General features: G+C 46.5%; 1 protein-coding gene across 1 annotated transcript in view; it reads left to right on the top strand.

Annotated features, from left to right (window-relative positions):
• Positions 1-18,531, top strand: part of LOC138453728 (two pore calcium channel protein 1-like) — a 1,160,417-nt gene that overhangs the window by 781,909 nt on the left and 359,977 nt on the right. Inside the window, exons 12-13 of the mRNA XM_069606850.1 lie at positions 4,952-5,016; positions 8,029-8,116. Coding sequence (XP_069462951.1) covers positions 4,952-5,016; positions 8,029-8,116 — 153 coding nt within the window. The remainder of the gene's footprint in view (positions 1-4,951; positions 5,017-8,028; positions 8,117-18,531) is intronic.

Here is an 18,531-nt window from a genome sequence, read left to right as displayed (position 1 = left end):
CGGCCTTGCAGCACCAGCCTTTTGAGCCGATAACCTTGGTGGACATCTGCCTGGTGACACTGATGGTATTGTTGGTGGCACTCGCCGCTGCATGCATGGTCAGCAAGCTACAGGCTTTGTCATCACACAAGGGTTTCACCAGGTTTCATAGTAACAAGGTCCTCTTGCACACTCATCCACATATTTTCCCAAGGTGGCGCCTCCATTCCATTTTAACCAGGAAATCTGCCTGCCGGTGTTCTTCCCGAACCCTCAGTCAGAGGCAGAAAGGCCTCTACATTCCTTGGACCTCAAGAGAGTCTGTAAGTTCTATCTTTCACTGACAAAATTCTTCAGGAAATCTGAGGCATTGTTCATTACTTCCGGGGGCTCATCACCCGGCACCCAGGCTTCCAAGGCTTCTATCGCCCATTGGATGGTCCAGGCCATCATGGAGGCGTATACGGCCATGGGCAAAAGCGTTCCTGAGGGGATTCATGCCCATGCGGTCAGGGCTAAGGCCACGGCTGCCACTTATCAGAGGCATGCTTCTCGGGATGTCATCAGCAAGGCAGCTACTTGGGCCACTCCTCTGCCTTCTGTAATCCCTATTCCCTGGATACCAGCTCCAGGCACGATGCAGAGTTTGGTCAGGCGGTTCTGAAGAAACTTTTTTCTTAGTCCTAGATATGAGGCAGGTTGTCACAGCCCCAACATATAGTCTTATTCGGTGGAATCACCCACAAGGATGGAGGAAAGGGGACGGGACGTATGAGTAATTACAGTTACTCACCGTAGTGACTAGAGTACTCATAGTCAATAGTGCCCTTTCCTCCATCCGCCCCACCCACCTTCCCCCGCTTGTATGCCAGTGGGCTGATATATTAAGTGTAGCCAGGTATTTAAGCATCCAATGTGTTAAAAAGGGGACTGCGGATGAGGTGCCGGAGAGTGGGGCCTAGCGGGGGGGGGGGGAGGTGTTGTTCGCACGCCCTTGAACGCTATACTAAATTTAAAGGGGAAACTAAATTGTTGGCTGCCAAAGGTTCCGGCTCAGTTCCCATGTTGGGGGACGCCCTCAAGGATGGAGAAAAGGGGACTTTGGACTAGGAGTACTCTAGTCACTGCGAGGGCCAGAATAGTACTTTGGACACGGGACGGTTTTAATTTTCACATTCTTGCATTGACAGACCCTGTGTTTTGGTTTTAGGTAGGAAAACACCCCTTAGAGCGGGGACAGAGAGGCATTTCCCCACCCCCTTTAATTTGAATAAAAGTCTTTAACCAAAACCATGACTTCCTTGTGTCTGAGTGTCATTCTTGGCTCCCCACATAGCTTTATCAATGGTGAATTCATTTCACAGCAAATGACATAATGTTAAATATGGCCCCAATCAATGTTACTTCATGATAATTATAGGAAACTATTTTTTAATATATTCATGTTGCACCCACACACACACACACACAGAAGCCTACCTTCATTGAAAATACCAATAAGTATCATATGTCGATATTGATTAGTCTTCACTAAATAGATTCTTTGTCTACTCTGCTCACAGTTACCTCTGCTGTCACAAACTTCAGTCGGCAGCATACTTAACAATCAAGTGCATGTTTGAATGGATTGTGTCCTTCAACGCATTCCACATCTTTGACATGTAATGTCCACAGCTGTGCACTTCAGAAACTTTTTTGGCAGAGGGCGTCCTGCGTCGATGGCGTCGGGTCCATGTCCCTCGAGGGCCTCCGTCGAGGACGTCACAGGATGTTATAAATAGGACGCACGGCGCCCGTAGCCTCAGTTCTGTTTTTTCTGCGAACGTGTTAACTTCGTGAGACTTGGCACGCCTCGTGTGTTTTCTTCATTGAAAATTTCTTTCTCATCAACCCCTCCGACTCCGCAGTCCGGCATTGAGACATGTCGCTCACCGACCCCCACCGCATTTGTTTGTGGTGCCTGGGCGAGTCGCACAACACCGACGACTGCTTGAAATGCCAGTCGCTGACTGCCAAGGCCTTGCAGGAGCAGATGGGGAAGCTCCAGGTAGGTAGGGGCTCTAAGCCTGTTAAGTCCCGGACTTCCAAGTCCAAGGGGGCTTCCACCGACGACTCAAGGGGCGACACTACGCGTCGGATGGATTCTCGGGGATCTCGGTCTCGGAGTGGTTCCCGCTACTCCTCTTCCTTGTCCCGGCACTCCAGGAAGCGCCGTTACTGGTCGCCTTCCCCGTTCTCCTCGTATGATGGTGTCTCAAGGAAGGTTTCATACCCTACGAAGTCTTCGACTCCAGAGGAATGGGCGGCGTTTCAAAAATCCATGATGGCGATTTTTCAATCTCGGGACAAGTATCCGGGCACCTTCTGAGGAAGCCGGCCACGATTGGTCTTGTTCCGTGGCTCGCACGCCTTCGGGTTTGGGATCGCGACGCGACATTCATCGGGAGCTGTCGAGGTCCCGTATGGACAAGGAATCGAAAGGTTGCAATAGACGTGTCTCTAGGTCTCGGTCCTCAGCTCCAGCGAGACTGCAGCAACCTATTGAGGGCTTGGGGCTGGCGTCGACTCATTCAGCGCCGTGTCCGTCCGATTCGAACATCGATGCATTGCCATCGTATCACCCACCGCACCTTCGGCACCTGTGTCGACGCCGAAGCCTTTTGCGATCCTGATGTCGAGGTTGTCGACGCTCTCGACATGGAAGCCTTCGGCGCTATCGCACCTTCGGGAATTTTTCCTCGAAATTTACCTTTGGAGTACCCAGACATCGTGGATCCTCCAACGAAGGCTACATCGAAGTCGGTGAGGCCGGTTTTGGAAAGGTCTGAGGTTGAGGAACCTGGTGACCCTGATGATGCTCCAATTTTTTCTGGGGACAGTCAGTTGGAGGAGTTGAGACAGACCCTCCATGATGCACGTGGACTGGACACTTCCCCGGAAGTGGAGTTTGGTAGGCCTGGGCCTGGGGCTCATGCAGAGTCTTCTTATAGGAGACTCATGGCACGAGTCTCGGAGTAGTATCTGGGCTGGTCTAGTCCTCCAGAAGATTTTGTGCAGGATGATCTAACGGACATCTTGGATCAAGGCCCGTCCTCTGACCCTGTTTTGCCATTTCATTCTACCTTGCAGAAAAGGGTGGCAGCTGCCTGGCAGTCCCCGGAATCTCTTCCGGCTGTGAATAAAAATCTAACTAAGAACTACCACCCTTCCGTTAGCGACCCCAGCTTTTTGTCTACTCACCCCACTCCTGAGAGTTTGGTGGTTCAGGTGGCTACGGCCACCTCGAGGCAGGCGGCGTGCCCTCCCATCCCTCTGGATAGGGATGACAAGCGCTTCGATGGTTGGGCGCAGAAGGTATTTTCTGCTGGGAGCATGGCCTTGAAATCGGCCAACTCCACGTGTGCCTTGGCAAGGTTTTCACACACTCTGTGGAATTGTTTCATTGGCAGCTTAGCATATTCCCGCGGGGGAAGAAAGGGATGGTTTCCTTTCTCTCGTGCAAGACGGCAAGGATGCTATGTGTGAATCCCTTCAGTCGGGTTTGGATACAGCCGACAGTGTTAGCCGATCCATGTGCAACAACGTGCATTTGTTACAAACGCAGCCCCAAAATTGCAGCTTGACAGTACTAGAACGCTGTTAAACCATGTGGCAGGGCACTCAAAAAATAAGTTCTTGCTAAACAGAATTGTATGATTGTTCCTGCCTGCAACCTCTGTCGATATCCTCTCTTTGGTGATGACAATCCTTTAGAGAATATGAAATAGCAATGTTCTTTATATTTCCTCTAATTTAGATTTCTCAAAAGTGAACCAATATAGATTGCCAAGTTACTATTAAGCTACCTCCACTACCTTGCAGAGTTTGAATTGGGCAGCGAGGTTGGGTCATAGAAAATGTAACATATTGATTACATATGAGACCATTTAGCATTTACCTAGTATGGAACTTCCTTCTCCTATTGAGCTGAAGATCTTTCTGGAAATTCTACACTAATTCACCGGATGAGATGGGTAATCTAACATTCACATAGAGGATGAGATTTTGAAAACTCCACCAATAGAAACTAAATTAATGCTGCTTTGGAAATATAGAACCTTTTCCATATTGATTGGATTATGAAATGTATCCAGAAACCTTTAATGGGTTATATATTGGTTATGAATTCTGCCATTTACAATGTCTTTCATTTCTTTCTTTGACTTTATTTGAATGTGATTTGAATTTGTCATGTCAAACGATTGAGCAATGTAGTTCTAAGTATTTTGCACCTTTTTCTGTTTTTAAGTACTCATGTCTATTTAATCTTGTTATTGCTACCCACAGTCGATTAGTGACATGAAAAACTTCTCGAAAGCATTGTTTTTTTTTTGTTAAACTGTTTGCCAATGGGATTTTTTTTGTAATTATTAAAACCTTGTGCATGATCAGTGTAATTTGGATCTAGCGCCCCACTTTGAAGAGAGTGGAGAAATACAGTTAGTTTGTCTTTAAGCAAGTCTGTGATTGGGGGGGGGGGGTAATAAATGTGTCTATGGCTGCTTACCGAGATAAAAGTTCTGTTACTACAGCAAAGGGGACATCGCTTGTTGGTGGAGTTTGCAAATTTCGATGGGAAGGGCTGTATTTGTTTCTTATTTAACATGACATTCACACTTACCATTAACCACATCACAACATGCTTCCACCTCTGCTTGAAAACAAACCTTACAAATAATTAACTTTGCATATTAGCAATCCGATGTGACGATCGTGTGATTATGGAGAGTAGCTTATTTTTGGTTTAGTGCCTTGCTTCTTAAATTAAATATTTCCAAAATTGTTAACAGTGACAGGATCTATGATATCCTGAATATTCCCTTGAAACTATTGGCCACTTCACCATTCACTGTGACTGTCACTCTCATACAGTGCCACCCTTATAAATATTAATTACTTGGATCTGAAAGCACTTTTTCATTCTTTTGTCCAGGTTTGATACTTCAATCATCATTGCTGCATTGATTGTCACTATAGTCAATACTGCACTAAAATCAGGTGAGATTTGCAAAATAAAAGCACAAATGTATGTTCTTTAGTACATCTTCTTAGTTGGGGCTGATGTTTATGGAGGGGTTTTACTTGTAGACAGAAGGGATGTTACATTCCAAACTCACACATGTTAAATGAAGTCAGTGATTTGGTCTATTTTTGTAAGTGCATACAGTTACCATTTTGAAATTACTAATTCTAAAAACATTATTTTTTTATTATCGAAATGATCTGTCGCCATTTTATTTATATCTTGAACATTCAGCGCAGTTCACTTTGTTACTGAGGTTTGGATCCAGAAAGTAAAGTTCTGAGGCATGGATAATATTGCAATGTTATTAAAAGGTCTTATTCTTCAGCAACCTAAAGATTTGGAAAGGCAGAATCAAAATGAAGAAAATGTAACGATTTATGTAACACTTACTGCCGGATTCCTCCTACTTCCACGCTTTTTAGTAATAGGTGGTATGAACCAGATTAGTGGTACTCAAATTACCAATCTTAAAAAGAGTTGAGCGTGCCCTACATTCTGAACACCTATGCCTGGGGCTAGTGCTTGAGTCACTGAGTTACATTATGGGCTAAAGCCATCCATTTTAAAGATATTATAGCTTAAAACAAACCTGCAAGTAATGCTAAGTTTTATTCCCACTTTTCTCCAAAAGAGCCTTGTCCATAGAAGAAGGGCTGAGAAGTGCTTATACCATTTTAATGGTATGGAAGTTCTGCCATGAATGTTAGTATTGTTCCATTAAAACTTCAGTCCTTCTGAGAAATGCAGCTGCATACCAGTAGCCCTGATGAGGATTTTGTCGAACTGCACCAGTCACGTTGCACGGGCACTGTATTGTCTCATTAAAGGTATAGTGTTTTTGGTATAAAGTACTGGTTGTTTCTCACTCGTTCCAATCGAATACTTTCTTCACATTTAAGAGAATTTACAGGGATATCCAGGTGTATTCCAGTGAATAATATCTAATGTACTAAGTGCAATCATATTGTTAACACCCACACAGTATTACACATCAGTACACGCAATGCATATTCAGTCTCTGCATGCAAAAGCTATTTGCTGCAAATAAAGTCAGCCCTATTGCCTTTGTCAATGTGCTTGTATGGTGTGATGATTCACAGGATCTCATCACTACTCACCAGATGGGAGCCCTTCCCTGTGTGGCTAGGGAGGTGAGGACGCAACGCAACATTCCCCCTAGGGGTGACGATCAGCGGGATCTCACAGGGAGAGCCTCCCCTTTTGGGGACAAGAACCCCCTGTTCGGTGAAGGAACTCCTTGCCCCATATTCCTATGAACCCCTCAGACCATCACTGCCTCAAAAGACACAACCTGAACAGACCAGAATTTGCTTTTGTAACACCACTTCTAATATTAGAACCCAAAACAAATCCACTGAGAAGAAGAAGAGCGGAGGAGTAGTGCTGATCAATCCTCCATGGCAATTGATGAATACTGTGAAGAGTGGAAACTGTAAGAATGAATGCTACAGGGAAAGAGAAGGACAACGAACCTTTGCTGCGGAGGACCCATTTTAAATGCATAAAAACCAAAGAAGCACTTGTATTAGGGAGTCATGTTTGCTGAGCAGGTAAAGCCTAAGTAGTTCCAACCTGGGAGAGAGAAGCTACGGCATTCCGGTAGGTCTTCCATCGAGAGGATGTGGAGGATGAAGAAGGAAAACTGTGCAGGAGCCTAAGGGTCTCATCATACTCTTCCCAATAACCGTGAAAACAGCAGAGTATATAACGAATACCGAGGGACCTCACACTCGTCCCAGTTATTACAAAAGCAGTAAAGATAGTGAAGAAAGTCAGAAGACTGGTAATACTTGTGCCAGTGGTTGGGAATACCAAGACAAGTAAAGAGGAGCAGAAGAAGCTACATTGTGTTCCCATAAGTGGAAATACTCGAAGATATCGAAGTGGTAAAAGGTGCAGGTGATACTGGTCTCTGTGGAATGAGAGACTGTGAAACAAGTACAAGTGAAAGAGTTATTGGTACAAAGGAAATACAGAGGTTTAGAGGCCAAGACCCTCGAGCAGGAAAACAAGGAACTGTAAATAAGTCAAGACAGGGGATACCTGAGAGAAGGTGGAAGAGCCCCCTTGAGGAATTACAGGAACTGTTTAACTACGTCACAAGGACCTATCTCAAGAATATTAAGTCTAAATAGGTCTGTTCCAAGAAAAGGGTGTCATTCTCCTGGAACCTCTTTTTTTGTTTTGTTGATTGGTGGGGTCGTTTTTGGACAGAGGACAGACTATTTTGATTTGGACTACCTCACTGACGACGAGCACCCTAGTTAGCTTTCTGTTAGTTAGTGGTAGGGATACCTGTTAGTGGTAGGGATAGATGGGCCTTTTGTTTATTATTTGAATAAAATCCCAGGTAGAAATGCCACCTCTTTGTCCGCCTCCTTCTCCTGACCTACCACAATGGTTAAGGTGCATGGTCTGATATAATATTCCTGGCCTTTCTAAAATAACCCCAAAATGATATTCTGTTGGTCTATGCCTCAATATAGAGACGGTACTTACAAATGAAAACTAATCATCTTTGTCCTAACCTTACAATGACAGAGCGTGTTTACAAGTTATCTGTACAACTATATTGCATGTCTCATGTTCCTAAGGTCTTCCATTGTTTTTGCACAGTAAATTACTTCGTTGTTATTTACTTAATGGAAATTACTTCAACATTACTTCAAAATAAATTGCATATATATTTGTGGGTTAAGGGGCAAAAAGGGGGTGGGGGAGGTTTAGGGCAGGGGTGTTAGTGAACCGGGAAGGGGGACTTGGAGGGGGCTGCGGGAATAACCCCATTAAAAAAAATTTAAATAAAAAGTCGAAGTAATTTCCACCGAGTAATTTATTTCGTGGAAATTACATGGAACTATTCCTAAACCATGGCTCAGCTTTAACTGATCTGATCACATAGTAATCAGTTGGGCTTTCATTGAAAATAACATACTGAAAATATGTTTGTTTTCCCATCTCAGCAAGTCCATACAGCAGTCAACAAATTTTGGATATTGTCTTCATTCTGCGGGTACTCCGGCTCATTAGGATTGTTGACAGCATTCAAAGGTAAGTCTGCATTTAATGATGGGCTTAACATACTTTGTCTCCCTCCCGCCATCTGCCTGCCAAGGTGTGGAGCTACACTAAGGAAATTCCTGGAGGCTGCAAAGTGTCTTTCTAGCCAAAAGGGCACCAGTGAGTGAAAATGTGGCATTTAAAATATCAATCGTAACCCCTTTGTAAGGAAGGGTGGGGTGCAGGGTTCCAAAATGGTGCTTCACTAGGAGCAGCATAAATCCATAAATCTTACCTGTCTTTCCTGCTGTTGCTGTCACCCCCACCCCTCTCTCTCTCGCTCTCTCTCTCGCTCTCTCTCTCTCTCTCTCTCTCTCTCTCTCTCTCTCTCTCTCTCTCTCTCTCTCTCTCTCTCTCTCTCTCTCTCTCTCTCTCTCTCTCTCTCTCTCTCTCTTGTTGTTAGGCAGAAACCTGTGCAGTTCCCCTAGGGACCACTGCAAAAGGCTTAAGACTACAGGTGTTGGCAGTAAACCTAATTGGTAGCAGTCTGTACCACCCAGATTTACCTGGTAGCTGTGGCTGAGCAGCCAGCCTTCTCTCAAGAAGAGTTAGACAGTATATAGAGTATACAAGATAGGTACCAAAATACAGTAGCACAAGTAAACACTGACCAGAGCTTTGGTATCAAAGTATATAATTATTTATTAAAAAGACACACTTAGAAACACTCCAGCACTATTATTGTAAGCAAGTTCAAAAACACAGTCACTACTAATATATATACATCCTTTATTCCTTATTAGACGAGTCTTAGTTAACACCACTTATTTCCATACACAGGTGAGCGCTTAACTAAAGATGGCACTCCAATAAGTTAGGAAAAAGGGAGGGAAAAGGCAGAAATTAGGAAATGCACACAACACAATACTTTAGAAGCACTCAGCAAGGCAGGAAAGTCAAAGTCTACTTGTGAGCAAAAAGTTCAGAGGCCCGGCTCCCTCTTAGAGAGAGTAGAACACCAATGCGCCCAAGATTACACAGTTTAAAAGGCTTGCAAAGTCTCGTAGAGAGTTTAAAAAGGAATAAGTTCAGCTCAGAAAAGTTCAGTTAGCCAGCCTAGGGCCAACCCAAGGGGTAAGATGAGGATTTACGAGACACCCCACACAGACAGTTGCGAGGGAGGCCAAGCGGACACAGTACCTTGAAAGTAGAGAGAATCCTCCAGCGGGGGCAGTTGTTCCTGGCAGTGGGTGCAAGTCGCGGCGTCGTCCAGAGGAAGAGAAGATCTCGACGTGGAGGAAAGCTAAAGGTCGTTCCCTGTCAGGGAAGAAACCAGCCGCGGAGTTCTCCGGTTAAAAGGTACTACCCTTTTATTTGTGGTAGTGGTAAAACGTGGTATCCCGGTTGCCGGGGTGCTTGGCACAGGCAAGGGGGCCACGAGATGATCCCGGAAGGCGAAAAGGCGGGCAACCTGGTTATACCCACCAGTCAAAGGAAGAAGACTCTTCGGGATGAAGATCTCCTCTGTCGTTGGAAGAAGTGGTGAGTCGGTTCAGCAGGACTCCACCGGCGGTGTCGTCGTTGCAGGTCGGCTCAGCTTCTCCCTCTTCAGATTCTTTGGTACTATGGCGACGCCTGAAGTCCCAGTCCCCAAAGCCCTGCTTTTATGCAGAAAACCCCCATTCATCAGTCCTAGCTGTCACTCAAACATGCTAAGTGGTGAGCCGGGTGGCTCACCACTGGGCCAATCACACAAGAGTGCGACTTGAGTTGCCCCCCTCCCACACATCCTGGATACCCAGACAGAGTGGCACCACTTTTGGAGGCTTCTGTGGAGAAGCCCGCCAAAAAGTGGAACTAAGGGCTCGACTTGGGTTGGAGATACAGAGGCGAACTGAAACGCCATTTTAAAACCGAGTCCTGGCGCAAAGACCCAACCGGGGAATAAATATTAAATAAATAACCCAGCGGTATCTTTAACATTGCACCAAAAAGTGGTGCGTTTAAAATGAATGGGAAAATCCCATAGTAAATATTCTTAAGGAATATTTCGCGTGGTAACCACTGCCACAGCCAGAAACTCGACGAGGCTGGACTGCACAGTGCCCCCTCGAAAAACAGACCCATCGGCAATCCAATTACCCCTACCAGTACTTCCACAATATGATGGTTTGTACTGGTTCTGTTCCCAATTTAAGACTAGTAAAGTCAATGGTGACTTTACATGTCCTGGGAGACAGTAGTCAGTCCCAGGGTATGGAGTCTATGTTTGGGGGTCACTATGACACCCCTGTGTTACTGCACTGAGGGTGCTGTGTAACACACTTACCAAAAACCGCATGAAACCCTATGGAGTAAAAGACCCCATAGCCCATAAAGCACATCACAAAGTCAAAGGATATCTCAAATCATGTCTAAGAGTGGGAGAAAAAGAGTCTCACTCTTAGGAGGAGAAAAAAAATAAACCCCAAAAATCCAGCAAAGCTGCTGGGGGACTCACTAGGTTTGGGAAATTAGCCTTAACAGAGAATACTCCCTTTCTCTTTCTCTCTTTCTTAAAACTAATTAGCAAGTAAATGTTTATTTTAGAATTCTGTTTGAATCTTCACCTTATTGATTTTCCATCCATTTTTAGGTAAGGTTTTTTAATCCTAGAAATACCATAGCAAATACCTGTGGTCCTTAACTTTATTTATTTATGTATTGGACATTTGTATGGCAGCTATACACAAGTGTTTCCAGGTGCCACAAGACAAGAAGGGGGGGCAGGGGGAGGGTATTATGATGCTAGAACAACAAAAACAAAAAACAGTTATATTGGCCTTGTTAAAATCCTACCGTTCAAGGGTTTGAGAAGGTGCTAAGTGCAGGGGATGAGGGGGTAGAGGGAGAAATGTAGGAGTGGTGTGCCCCCGAGGGAAGGAGGCAGGAAAGTGCTGGGCGAGGCCAAGGTGGCAAGTGCCAAGGGGAAAGGGAGGATGAGTGTGGTGGGCAGGGTGGGCGAAGTTGGGCTAGTCTGGGAAAGGGAACCCAAGGGCAAGTGCTGGTAAAGGGTGCAGGCGGGAATGGTGGTTGTTAGTCTGGCCCCTGTATGAAGTCTGAAGGAATCAGTCCCCAGTTGTAGCGGCAGAGGGGAAAAGGAAGGAAGGAAGAGGAGAAAAGTAAAGTCTTGAGAAGTTTCCGAAACTTTAGAAGATCCGGATCAAGTTGGGGGGGGAAAGGGAGGCCGTTCCAGAGGGAGGAGCCAGCCGAGGAAAGGAATTGATCTCCCACTCTCTGCTTGGAGAATCGTTTGACCTTCAGAGAGTTGAAGCCAGAGGACCGAAGGACTCTGGCTGGGAGGTATTTAGGGAGGGCAAGCTGGATGTAAAGAGGTCCCAGTCCCCAGACGATCTTGTGGATGCTGCAGAGGGTCTTGAATTTGATCCTTGGGGTCACCTAGAGCAAGTGGAGAGATTTTAGGGCCATAGAGATGCGGTCCCTGGGTTTGAGGGAGGAAAGAGGAAGATTGAGGAAGAGGCTGTTGTAGTAGTGAAGCCTAGAGAGAACTAGGGCTCTGGTGACGTTGAGCTGCTGTGGGATGGTGAGGAAAGGTAGAATGCCCCTGAGAATGTGGACCTGAAATGTTAACTTCTTGGCAAGGTCTGTGATGTTTGGAGAGAAAGAGAGGGAGAGGAGTCAAAGGTGAACCCATGGTTGTTTGCTCACAGGTGGGTAAGGGGATGGGATGCAATGCAAGGAGTCAGGCCAGAGAAGGAGGGGGGGAACAAGGAGCAGGCATCCAAATGAGTAGAATCTCTGTTTTACTTGCATTAAAGCAGAGATCATTGGCAGAGCACCATGCCTGAATAGCAGTCAGGCAGTCAGGTATGAGGCAGGAGGAGGAAGAGGTAGAGGATGGCAGCTTGAAGGAGAGCTGTGCATCGTCTGCATAACACTGGAAATGAGGTGAGAATGTGGAGATCAGATAAGCCAGAAGGGAGAGGTAGATGTTGAAGAGCCATGGCAATAGAATGGAGGCCTGAGGGATGCCACAGGTAGAGAGTGTGGTGGTGGAGAGAAAAGGACCCATTTGCACTTGAGAGGGTCTGTTAGAAAGGAAGGAGGTTAGCCACGCCAGTGCCCTGTCCGTGATGCCTATGGTATCATGGAGACGGTTTATAAGGATGGAGTGGTCAACTGTGTCAAAGGAAGAAGAGAGATCAAGGTGGGTCAGAACAGAGGGAGAGTTGGAAGGTGTCCAGTTAAAGGTGCGAATACAAAAGGTTTGAATGCAATAGGATCGGGTCAATAGGACCGAAAACGAAAGGTTCGAATTTCTTTTTTATTATATATTTTTGGGGGGTTTTCGTTTAGGTAAAGAAGCGTTTTTTACCACAAAAACAGGGGTTGGAGGGGAACCCCCAAAAAAAAAATATTTTTAAAAAAAGAAATTTCAAACCTTTTCTTTTCGGTCCTTTTGATTCGACCCTATTGTATTTCAAACCTTTTGATTCGAACCTTTAACCTATAACCTAGTTGGAATCCAGCCGGGTGTTCAGGAGAGCAGTTTCTATGCCTCTGGCGGCCCTAAAACCAGACTGGTGATCGTGGAGGCAGCTGCCAATTTTGGTATGGAGGGTCCAGTTGGGGGATGACCAGCTTCTCCATGAGTTTGTCCAAGAAAGGGGTGATAGAGAAAGTCTTCATTGTGCTCAAAGGACTCGTTCTATTCTTTTGTGCCGAGCTATGGATTTCAAGACCTTGGACTGTGAGAGAATCAGGGTATCAGCAGAGAGAAAGGGTTAAAAAGGAAGTAAGCTTAAATGCACATGAACGATTTGTTCAGTTAAGAGGAAGCTAGTGGGTAGGGATGGAGTTTGTGATAGTTTGCATGTCTGTAGAGTCCATCTAGAACAATCAAAGTATAGCACGGATCAGAAAATGCCAAAAACTGAATTCTCCCTGAAAGAGTGCATACTTGTGTGGGCACTTTCTAGTACTCTGCCGGTGCCATAGGAGGCACAGGAATCACTCCAAGTCTCTGAGATGGTTGAAAGGTTGTTATTGACGTCTTTGGGGGCCATATGGCCATCCTTGACATCTATCTTAACCCAGGCATCCCTGACCACGGGTTAGTAGATATCGAAGTTTGATCCCTATTGTCTGAAGTCTGTCTTGTCCTGATGGTGATCACCTTAAGGGCAAACAGCCTGTTAAATCTACGGGTCCATCAGAGACTTCCTAGCTGTCCCTACACAAACCAATCATTAGTGCTGTAGTGGGAATTGCGATGGTGCCTTGCAATTACACTGGTTTGATTCGGGCTTTTCTACCTCGTCTCTCTCATCTCTTCCTTTGTACTCTTATTGTTACGTCCTTCCTTCTTAGTCCTCCCACCTTTCTTCTGTCTCTGTTTCACTACTCCTAGGTCTTGCCTCTGCCCTTTGATGTAATTCCTCCTCCTTCCACGACTGCTACTTCCACTTCTCCACTACTCTCTCCTCCCGACTACTACTCCTTTCTTCACACTGCTACTTCATTCCTCCCTACGACTGCTCCCTTCTCCACACTCCTAATCTCCTCCACCTACTACTACTCCCCACCCCCTCCAAACTATTCGAACACCATCCTATGTGACATTCGCTTTACACCCACTCCTTGCACTAGCTTCCATACACACTTGCAACAGAAAAACTCACACTGCAGTCTCACTTGAACTCTCTAGCCAACACCTCACCTGCTTCACAAATTGCTTCCACACTCCTCCACTCCTTCCTGCTGTTCTCATGGTCGTCCTACTCCTCTGACCTCACCCAAATAACCCACACATCCTACTTCCTGTTCCTCCTGTATAGTCCCCTTCCTCCCTGGGGCTTGGTCTCCTCTTTCTGACCAATCTGACCCCGTCGTGCCTACTGGGGTGTGTATGTGCATTGGAAAAGCATAAATAGTGGACTACATCCCACCCACTTTCCCTGCATGTGATTACTTCAGAGCAGCCATGGTGGTCCAACACAGTAAGTGTCCGTATCTGGTTCATGGGGCTTGATGTTTGGCATCCCTGGGCTAGTTAGGCCAGATGGATACATCTCCCCTTTTAGTCTCTGGTAGTTTGGTTGCTTTGCATGGGTGTGTCCGAGCCTTCCAGTGGCCCTGTAATCACCTACTGACAGCTTCTCTCTCATATCAAACAGTAAGCAACTGAAGCCGGCACTGCCTCTCTTGGCGTGTCTCCTTATCCAGCATTTTGACGTTTTTTTCTTCCCTGCTTGGGATGTGGGGCATTTGGTCTGGTTTCTCTACTGATTTTCTCTGCCTTCTGGATGAAATCTGTTGTGTCTAGGAAAGATGCAGAGACACTGGCACGTAGCTCTGTTCCTTTTAAGGGTAGGGATGGCAGAGGATTTACTCCCTGGAAGCCCCCAGACCTCAGCTGAGAGGGGTTACCCTCCCGTCTTGAGAAGTTCAGAATACTGGCCTTGTCACTAAGTACTGAAATTAATTAATTAATTAATTAATTAATTAGGTAGAAGATGGTTGTATGATTGGCGAGAGATATGCTCAAGTGGACTCTGGAAGCATGGAGGCTTGGTTGTCCATTAGGTGTTACAGTAACCTGACAATACCCCATCAAAATAAATCTGGAATTGTCTGTCCAACTGTTTGAAGGCACAGAGCCCAGAGTGCACTGTGTGCAAGTCAATTAAAGTGGACAAAATGAAAGTGATATTGGGCGTGTGGGCCATCTCTAAGTGCCATTTCTGCAAGACTCCATGCTGAGAAATGTTTCAAGTCTCATACTGTAATATTCTGACATGGATGAGTTTCTATGGCACAATCCCTCACTGCCCCTTGAGATACCTCACCATCCACCAGTGGAGAGCCAATCTATAAATTGTTTTAGTTATTAAGATGCTGTTGTCAAAGATTGTGTGAAGGAAAGGGTAATTCTGAGCATAGAGATCGAATGAGGTACAGGTGTGATATAATGCCACCCGTTCTTCAGATTTCCCTTGTGAGGGTCCAGTATTGAAGGTTAGTGTACTGTCATATGCACCCTCATCTCTAGGGGTCCTGTTTGATCAGGCACAGTGTATTTGTTTGGACAGTAGTTTCGGGACAATCACAGCAGCCCTCCCTGACTATCACTCTCTGACCACCATAAGCTTTATATTAACTTTGAAAACTTATTACGGCTGTACAGTCACTGGTAGCCACTAACACTACCCCAGCATTCAACAAACAGGCATATCAGCAGTAACCTCCAACGCACTAGGTCAGTGTCATCATAGCTAGATCATGATTCATACTTTATGGAAAGCTGTTTCTTTCACAACCATACCCTCCGCATTGATGAAAGCACCAACATATTTCTGTGGAAAAATGACTATCTCCTCCACATCTTTACATGGTAACAACTGAATGAAAGCAAAAGCAATAGGTGCAATTTTGACCATCATGTGTCAACTATACTATTTGTATAATTGTGGGTAGCAGCTTTTATTATTATTTTTTAATTTCGTTTTTAGTGTATTGGTCCGTCTTGCGTTTATTAATTGCCATATAGTGAATTGTTACTAGTTATGTGCATATGTTCTACATAAACCTGCCTAAACCATGTCAGCTTCTTTCTGGCCTCGTAGGATTTTCTTATTGGATGTTCCTGTCCCTTGTTTCAAGCTCCAACAGCTATGAGATAACAACTGTCTACCTGCAGCGTGTCTCAGGGCTCTATCCTATCGCTGTGTCTCTTTAACCTTTACCTTGCTTCTCTCGCCCACCTGATCTCCAGCTTCTGTCCTCACTTCCAGTGATATGCAGATGACACTCTGCTCTCATTCAAGCTTCCCTCCTCTCCCTCGTCTCCTTCCTCTCTCATTCCTGACTGTCTTCTATTCAGGCATGGTTCACTGCCAATGATCTCTGTCTTAACTCCAGCAAGACTGGGATTCTTCTCATTGGCACTGCCCCCACCCACCACGTTGCTTCCTCCCTACTCTCTGCCCCCCTACTTGGGCACCCTTCCCCTCACCCTTTTGTCAGACAAAAACCTGGGGGCCATCTTCGACTCCTCTCTCCTTCTCTCCTCATATTGCTGACCTTACCAAGAAGGCTAATTTTCAGCTTCACCTCCTCAGAAGTATTCTCCCTTTCCTCACCTTCCCCCAGAAACTCAATGTTTCCAGAGCTCTGGTTCTCTTCAGGCTGGTCTACTGTAACAGCCTCTTCCTTAATCTGCCCCTTTCCTCCCTTTGCCCTCTTCAACTAATCCAGAATAGGACTGCAAGACTTATCCTTGGCCTTGGGCCCATGGACCGCATCTCCAGCCCTAAAAGCTCTCCACTGTCTCCCATTGACTGCAAGGAAACCATTTCAAGACCCTCTGCATCATCCACAAGGCTTTCTTGGGCCTGGGACTGCGTTACATTCAACTCTCCCGCACCGATTACTGCACTGCTAGAGTCCTTCGGTCCTCTAGCTCAAACTCTCTGCAGGTCAGACGTTTCTCGAAGCAGAGTTGGGTGGTAGATCTTTATACGGCAGGAGCCTCCATCTGGAACGGCCAGTTCTGGAAGCTTCTCAATACCTTCCTCTTCTCCTCCTCCTTCCCTCTCCCCCTTCCTTGCTAATACACTCTCAGTGGTACAACTGGCTGGCTAGTCCTTTCTGAGTCGCACAAGGGCCAGGTCCCCCCCAACCAGTCTGCATCAGCATCCTGCACTTGCGCTTGGGCACGCTTCCCTGATCAGACTACTGAGTCTGGTTCACCCCCCCCCTCCTCGCACTACCTGATCCTCACCCCATATCCCATAACGCTTGCCCCTTGGCCTCACCTAGCACTTGCCCCCAGGCCACCCCCCCCTAGCACTTACACAGCCTCCTCGCCCAGAGGCCACAACCCCGAAGTCCTTCAGGTGGGCAGGAGCCCAGCCTGTAACCATCTCGTCTCCCTCAGCAGACAAAGGAAATCTCCCTAGTCTGCATCCGTGTATGCATCTATGCTGAAAAGTATAATTTTGCCCTTATTACCTTTGCCCTCTCCATCTGGAAGCTGATCCAGCTGGCCCCAGCACTAGAAAGCGCCCTTGCCCCCACTGGGAGCCTCTGATCTGCGCCGAGACACATGAGGAGCTGAAAAAAGCCAGCGGAAAATGGCCGCCGCAACGACCGAAGCTACTGTCGCCTCGCAACAGCAAAGCTGTATTCATTGGATCGGCAGCCCTATTTCCTTCGTGAGGCTGCACCGGAAGGCGTCAGCCGGCCTGCCTATAAAGGCACCCTATCAAGGCACAGGCCTGTCTGTGCCTGTCTGTGATGGGCCGCTGCACGGGCACCCCGCAAAGATGATCTCCCACGTGAGTAGCTTGCACATGCCCAAGCACTAAGCCCCACACCGCTGACTATGCGCTGCACGCCACATCTTTTGTCCACTCACACCCGTCCATATTATTATCCGGGATATACCATAATCTGCCCTAGACCCGCATGCTCACTGCATACCGTCATTGACCGGCTGCACCTTTAAAGTACTCCGTCACAATGCAGCCATCAGATGGCCCTCACCAAGGGTACTACCCCAATCCCCCCAATAGACGTATGCATCTCCAATCCAGGACCACTACTGCATTGCCTCTGAGCCGTCCCAGCCTCTCCTGCACCGTAACAAGTACATTGGGTGCAGGACGACCATAGCACACCAAGTACACACCAGGACTATGGTCAAAGGTCTGACTGCGAAAATTATAACATTGCCAGATAGCACTAAGGCCAACAATAGTAACGCTACCTGCCTACCACTTGATGCACGTGATGTAACTACTAACCACGGTGCACCTGCTACCGCTAGCATGCCGCATGACATACTGCACTATAATGATGCAAATACCACATGTCCACCCAACGCTGTACCACCTAGTCCTATCCGACATGTTGCCACTTACGTTGATGATGCCATTACTGTATGTTTTGCTAACCCGGTACCACCCAGTCCTACCCAACATGCTGCCACTTATGTTGTTGATGACAATACCACATGTTTACCCAATGATATATCACCCGTTACTATCACACGTGCCCCCTGTGATACAGCCCAAGTATGATGGTACTGACCTCAAAACTGCTTGTATACTCTCCGCAGTGACATCTAACACCATCACCAGTGCCAAGACTAATGCTGCCCATCTACCCCATGATGTGACATCCAGTAACAATATCAACGATACGACTACCACAACACAGACCCCTCACACTACCCCCGCCAACACCAAGGCCATAAATAACCCCAACAGCTCGCACCTAAGATGATCCCTGATCAACGCTCGATCTATTAATGCACACGCCCTAGATATACATGACCTCATCACCATGCACGACCTTGATATCCTTATGATAACAGAAACCTGGCTACACGAAGCATCAGGCCCTGCGCTCTCCCTTGCCCTTCCTCCAGGGTACACGATCATCAGACAGGACTGCCCCACACT

The sequence above is a fragment of the Ambystoma mexicanum genome, chromosome 4p, assembly GCF_040938575.1.
Source record: "Ambystoma mexicanum isolate Mex_15411 chromosome 4p, UKY_AmexF1_1, whole genome shotgun sequence".
NCBI lineage: Eukaryota > Metazoa > Chordata > Amphibia > Caudata > Ambystomatidae > Ambystoma > Ambystoma mexicanum.
This window is presented reverse-complemented; position numbering and strand designations above follow the sequence as displayed.